Genomic DNA, 6,760 nt, shown 5'->3' on the forward strand with positions numbered 1-6,760 from the left:
AGACCTCTCTAGGCGCGGAGCCTCTACTCCCTCCCGGGTGTGTGTAACTAAGCTGTGAACGTTGGGGTGCCTTCTATATCGGTGGAAAATAAAGTTCTTTTCTCTCTTTCTCTCTCCGGTGTAGTGGTGGTCCAGGGTTCTCACTCTGGTCCAGGACGAATTTATCTTTAACTACGAAGTTTCTGGGGAACCTGTGAACCTTTTCTTTTGTAGCCGTGTTGCTGTGCTTGTGTGGATGCCAATGATTAACTGCTCCCTTATTAGGACATTTGGATTCGGAACCCAGTGCGATTAACGCTAGGTCCCATAGCAAACAGCCAAGGTTAGGAAAGGAAAGCCTTACACCAGGTGTTTGATATAAGAATAAGTAATTTTTATAAATAGTCTATCCGGGGTAAAAATATGGCTTTTGCGACATGGTATTACCAGTCTTGGCGGACACCGAAAAGCTGGTGATTTGTATTGAGTAAGGTGATTAACTAATTTTTCTTCATTAACTTTTTAACTACCACAGCTAGGCAACTGGCTGCAAATAGAGGTTTGTAGGCGGTCGTTAGTAATAGCCATATCTCTTTTTAGAATTTCGTAAACGCGATTATCCTCGATGCTCTGAACCGAAAAAATTTGGGTACATGGTGCGAAAATACATGCGCTTTCGAAAATCATGCAGGTCAAAGCAAACATAATTTTAAATTTTGAAATCACTCGGAAAGACAAGAGAACTGGACAGGACAAATGCTGCTCGGAACTGTTTATTCTGAACATTTTCTCCGGTGACCAGACTGCCTCCGGAGTCTCATACAGCGACTAGCGCAGCGTAATCGCCAGAGATAACATTAAAAAAACTATTGACAACCAACATATAATCAAATGATTGATGCCACGTTTGCATACCACTAGACAGGACACCAAGGAGCGTGGCCGAACCACTAACCTTATTTGTACATAAACGGCAACTCTCTGTGTAGCAATGTCACTGAGGTATCGCTGATGCACTTTTTACCCAAGCCGTGAATGAGCGAGGCTTCCGCTATCTCGTTCGAGCTGTTTTTTGCCGCTTCCTTCGATAGCAGTTTTGTGCAGTGCAGGGAGCAGCCTGTAAATTTCTTGCAATGGAGTGCTAGGTTCGAACCACTGCCTATTCCCAAAGTACGTGCGTGCTCCCTGAGGCGTTCACTATTACACCGGCCAGACTGGCCGATAGACTCTACCGCAGCTGAGTTGTATTTGGTAGGCCACACCTGTGCGGCAGGTAACATACACATGTTGGTGCTTCTTTTGGGAATCAGCACGGCGACGTGGCTCTTCTACAAGTACGCATAGCTGTGACAGCTTGCACGGCACACAGAACACCAGCTGTACGCCATACTTCGAGGCAGTTTTCTTCTGATTATGTGCCACTTTTTGTTGGTAGGGCATAAACTTATACTTTTTGTTCTTCTAGGATTGGTGTTCGGCTCGCATGGATCAAAATGAGGGCACTTGGTCTTCTTCAAAAGCCTTTATGCTACAGCCTGCACCAGAGCCTTCGGGTAGTCGGATTTGCCCTGATTCTTAACCTGCGTGGCAAAAACAGCTGTCATGTGCTCACAAGACTTAGAGAAGGCTGACTTCAAGCAAAACGCCACCAGACCTCGCTTTATTAGCTTTGAGTGTTGCGAATAGAAAGACAAACGTGATTTCCTTGACCTCGGCATGTATCCCCAGTATACATTATCGTCTTGGCTATCAAACACTGCTTCCGTGACGACAATATGGGTGGCCAAATACTTGGTTTCGAAAGAATGCCAGGATATAAATTTTCACCTCGCATGCAGTGCAGTAGTTGTGTGGGACGTTGGTCTCCAAGTTCTTCCTTGGAAAGAAGCTGCTGGAGCCTGCTTTGTTCAGGGGTTTCGAGACGCTGCAGAACGATGCTGTTCAGCATGTCGTATGGGTTCTCAGGCAATGTTGACGATAGTATGTCGTCTATGGCTTCGGTGATCTCAGGAGGCAGCGCGGCGACCACGTGCGGATATTTTGTAGACTGCGATGTGATGCTATGGAGCTAGAAGCGAGCCTCGACCTGGTTGAAACACACTTGTGGGTTCTTCCGCCAGAAATTCCGAACCTTTAGCTCTGCGGTTCTGACGGAAGGCTAGCTCGGTGTGGTCTTCTGTTCGTGGTCGGGCATAGCTGCTCGATGTTTCCGGGTCACCAGTTTTATAGCCCTCGCTCTCGCTGGACCATAAAAAGACGTGGTGACCGCATGGAGATTACGAGAAGACTAAATTTATTCTTGACAAGCAAACAAGAATTCGAAGGGAAAGCTCGGAGGCAAGGAGAGAGAGAGAGAGAGAAAATCAGAGCGACTATTGTTTTTTGGGGAAAGTAAATGGCGCAGTATCTACGTTTTGATAATGCCGCGCCGTGCAGGTGTGAGGCACCGCAAGTTATCGACGAGCGGCGCGATTCCGCGGGGCATCTCGCGTGTCCGACCCACGGCTGTGCCGGCGCGCCATGAAGCATCCTCTGGACGTCCTCAACAAGGTATCAAATGAAAGAAAAAACGCACAGCTACGTTCCATGCAAGTGGCGCGCATATCAGTCACAGAAAGCAAAGTGTAAATGGAATGCAGCTGTTTTACATGGCCGTACCTTTTGTGTCCACATGGGCGACCTAAATACAGGATACTCAAAAGTGGTTTGCTCAGCCGAACGAAATGAAACTATTGCGTTGAATTCACTCCCGCTGAATCTGTCTGCTGACAAACAAACTTGGCGGCGGCCGCGTTTCGATGGAGGCGAAACGCTAAGGCGCCCGTGTGCTTTGCGATGTCAATGCGCAGAAAAGGTCCCCAGATGGACGAAATTGTTCCGGCGCCCTCTACTGCGGCGCCTCTTTCTTCCTTTCTTCTTTCACTTCCTCTTTTATCTCTTACCTTACGGCGCGGTTCACGTGTCCACTGAGATGTGAGACAGATACTGCTCCATTTCCTTTTCCCAAAAAGCTAGCCAACTAACCAACCACCTAGATTCATACAATCAGTGCATAATCACTGTAAAACAATAGTTGATTACTACTTCTCGATATCGTTGCAAGGCTCGAATAACTGGCGCTGGCCAATTACGAGATTAGCCTGGATAGCTACATCAATGATCCCATTGCCAAGAAAGTAATCAGTAGAAATGATTGCCCGACAACTGTTGTACGCTACTCTGAAGTATTCCGTGATTATGTGATTGATCCACTGTGAGGCCTGACGAGTGCCTGCAATGAGACTAGGAAAAGAAGGAGTGAGCTCTGCCATTATAGATGTGAGCCGCCAGCTTTCGTAACGGCATGCTTCTTTTCCCAGGTATTTCAATAGAGCTTCATTGCTCTGTGCGTTCGGCCACTTTTGGCCAATAGGAGTTCCCAGATATTCATTATGGGGGCCAGTGTAATCTGCATTGTAAAACACCATAACACAGCCGACTTCAACATTATTTTGGTCGCATTCACGAAAAATATCATCTATGTGCTTCCACCAAGTATTCCGATGAAGGAGTAGATCACCTAGCAATGCAACAATGAGCGCAACCAGCTGCTCATGCCTTGCAGGGACATTATAATACTCTTGCTCAAATCCTTTGGTAAATCGATGAAAATCAAGCAATACAAGTTCTTTTGTCTCCCGGACAAATTGCACCACTTCAGTAAGAATTTCCCGTATCTTTGCCGGCCCTCGTTGCTTCTCATGTGTGACGTAGAACTCGCCATAGTAATATTGTACTCTCAGATCGAGGCAGCGTATTCCATAAGCGAGCTGATGACTAATGCTTTGATATTGATTATAAGTGTACAACTCGTGCGGATGCAGGTAGCCAGAGTAGTACATTCCAGAATTGTGTGTTCCGGGAATAAGCATGTTTTTCAGAGTGAGCTCAGATAATGTACAGCGGTACTTTCGCATCCAGCGAGGCCTGGGCGTGAAGCACGACGAATAGAGCACATTCACTTTGCTTGCAGCCCTATCCTCTCCCAGAATGAGGGCCCAGTAGCCAAGGCATTCGCCTTTCATCAGAATGCTCAAGTTATAGCTCGGTGCCGCAACATTTGTTGAGAACCTGTCGGTAGAACGAGTAACGGGCTGCAGGGACAAAATGTCAGAAAAGGTCAAGGGAGGGTTTCTTCTCGACAGCGCTGCGAACGTTTTTCCGATGTGCTCTTCCTGAATGCCGAACCAGTTCATCTCAAAGTATCCGTAGCTGACTAAGCCACTGTAGGAAGACACCGTTACGTAGACGCCAGCTTTTTTCATGCCTGAAAGAAAATAAAAGAAGAGAAATATTGGTATGCGCAGCTTCGACACAACAAAAACGAGGTTGAGGTTTATCCCGAAATAAGATGTTTATCTTGAAACACTGATATGCAAATTATTTAAAATTGCTCCCAAATTACTTCAAGTAACGAATTTCTTATTGCACTCATTCTATTCACCGCACCGCCGAACTCTGATAAGGCTTCTAGCTTTGGCATACTCCCGCTTAAGCCAAAACATGTTTATGGTATTATTGTTGTATGAAAGGAAAAGGAGTGTCATCTATGAAATTCGTCGGCACCATGCATGAGTCAGTATGCGCGCTTGGCTATACAGAGCTCTTACTCTACCAGTGCGCAACTACCGAGAGTACAGAAACAAATAACAATAAGACAGGCTTGGTGACTGTAATGCTGCAGCACTAGTGCATGCGCCAGACAAGGGTCTGGTACGCTGACAACGTTAATTCGAGATCGCGAAAGCTGTTAACAAAATTTGTTAACACAAAGTAATTGGTTACTTTCTCTTGCTTCTGTGTTTCCACTCGAGCGGCAGTCCCCTCTGCGAGAGAACAAACATTCGCTGTTTGGACTGGAGCAGTGTCCTCACTGAGTGCGACTGTCACACTGAAACCGGTCTTATTCCCATGCAAGAGCTAAACGCCAGAAAGATACCATGTGTATAGAGCAGACATGCGGCTACTATACTTTCGTTCTTCTTAGTATACAGTCGCCTAGATGTCAAGGGCGCATTCTCTGCCTCAACCTTTTTAACCATACGGTATACAATTTCGGAATCCGAGAACTTGCGTTTTCTCTTTCACTTTATTGTGCTTTTGCAAAGAACTTGGGATAAAAGCTAGAGAAACAGACTGAAAAGGGCGGCAGCAGTGTCTCCAAATAGATCTATGCATGGAAATGCACTATACAAAGCAAAAAACGAATATAACCATTTTGCAGGTGAAAAGAAGAACAACTTACTTTATATCCGCTAACCATAAACAGCAAGAAAATATACCATTCAGCACAGCAATAGACTATCGCTGCAGAAACGACTAATACTGTAACTTGATCGTCTGAATGGGCTAAAACTGTCAGTCTTCAACCTAATAAGTGGTCAAGACTGTTTATTGCAGTGCGACAGAGGTGCAGGGATATACTATTCTTCTCTAAATCATGCAGTGGGACTCATAGGCTTCTTGTAGTTTTGAAGCAGCGATCGTGACGTTGGTGCTTGTTTTCAAAAACGTTCTATACTGTAAAAATAACAACCTGTTTTAGACAACGAAACACCCGAATATATTTGAAAAAGAGAGGACTAGTGGGATGAGGTTAAGTTTTCTCAACTAAGCATAACGCGCCTTCTTTTGGAATACATGTAGTTTGGGGAAGTTTGTGCCCCGTGTGGTTAATTAATTTGCTGAATAATCGGGGAGAAGCGAAACTACTAACGCATTATACAGTAGAAGTTTAACTTTTTCTTGTAGTATATGTCCTATATATTCTGGATATATTGCGAACAGCTGATGATACTTTAGATGCAAGATAGTCCATGTGTTCATTGCAACTTAAATTAATTGAAAGCATCTAAAGTATCATCAGCTGTTCGCAATATATCCGAGAATATAAAGGCACATACTAAAAGTAAAAGTTTAACTTTTACTTGTAGTATGTGTCCTATATATTCTGGATATATTGCGAACAGCTGATGATACTTTAGATGCAAGATGTGCAACATGTGTTCATTGCAAGTTAAATTAATTGAAAGCATCATGCCGGACACCTTTACGCAGTCAACCGGTTCATTTTTTTTACACAAATTGGAAGTAAGACTGGCTCAAGAGTGCTGCCTTGTGACACACCTCTGACGACAGCTAGTTCTGAAGACCTAGTGCCGCCGATATTGACGTACTGCATTTGATTGCCTAGATATAATTTGAGTAGCTCTAAGGCTTCTCCACGGATGCCACATTTCTGCAACTTGGACAGAAGAATTCTGTTATCAAGGTCACCACTAACACTTGTTCAATAAGCCTTCTGCTAAATATTTTCAATTATTTGCACGTCGGAAGGAAACAAAGCTTTACTTTACCTTGGGAGGCATCGCATTGTAGAATGCCAGATATTAGCATTAGCAGCCTTACAGAACTCATGGCTAACCCTCAGCTACACGTTTAGATCAAGTGAGGCTGGGAGTAGAGATGGGTGGCTTCTACTTTTATAAATCCCAGCACCTCAGCTTAACGACCTTTCAGAGCAATGAATTTCGAACAATACCTGTCAGCGTGACTCCCCACTGACATTACGGAACCGGAACAATGCTTCGCTCGCGGTCAGATGTTGTACTTTTGCTTCATGCCCAACTTATATTTTTCATGGTGTTTCCTCAATGTTTGAACTTACAAAAGCAAACAGGCTGTACGCCACTGCTAGCATGTAACGCAGGAGAACACGTGCGACCGTCTTTCTGAACAAACG

At 44.7% G+C, this 6,760-nt stretch overlaps 1 protein-coding gene across 1 annotated transcript; it reads right to left on the reverse strand.

The window, feature by feature from the left end:
• Positions 1–736: 736 nt before the first annotated feature.
• LOC144121934 (uncharacterized) lies at positions 737–6,505 on the reverse strand. Its single transcript, XM_077655385.1, has 2 exons — positions 6,375–6,505; positions 737–4,285 (listed from the first exon to the last, which is right to left on the reverse strand). Exons 1-2 carry the CDS (start codon positions 6,433–6,435, stop codon positions 3,060–3,062), a joined length of 1,287 nt encoding a protein of 428 aa, XP_077511511.1. The 5' UTR covers positions 6,436–6,505; the 3' UTR covers positions 737–3,059.
• Positions 6,506–6,760: the final 255 nt, after the last annotated feature.

Source organism: Amblyomma americanum, chromosome 2 (assembly GCF_052857255.1).
Source record: "Amblyomma americanum isolate KBUSLIRL-KWMA chromosome 2, ASM5285725v1, whole genome shotgun sequence".
NCBI classification, from domain to species: domain Eukaryota; kingdom Metazoa; phylum Arthropoda; class Arachnida; order Ixodida; family Ixodidae; genus Amblyomma; species Amblyomma americanum.

Excerpts from the sequence above, each read along its gene's own strand:
- LOC144121934 (XM_077655385.1), bottom strand. The coding sequence starts at position 6,435 with ATGAGTTCTGTAAGGCTGCTAATGCTAATATCTGGCATTCTACAATGC. Across the intron at positions 4,286-6,374 it reads ACAATGCGATGCCTCCCAAG|GCATGAAAAAAGCTGGCGTC; the intron begins GTAAAGTAAAGC and ends ATTTTCTTTCAG.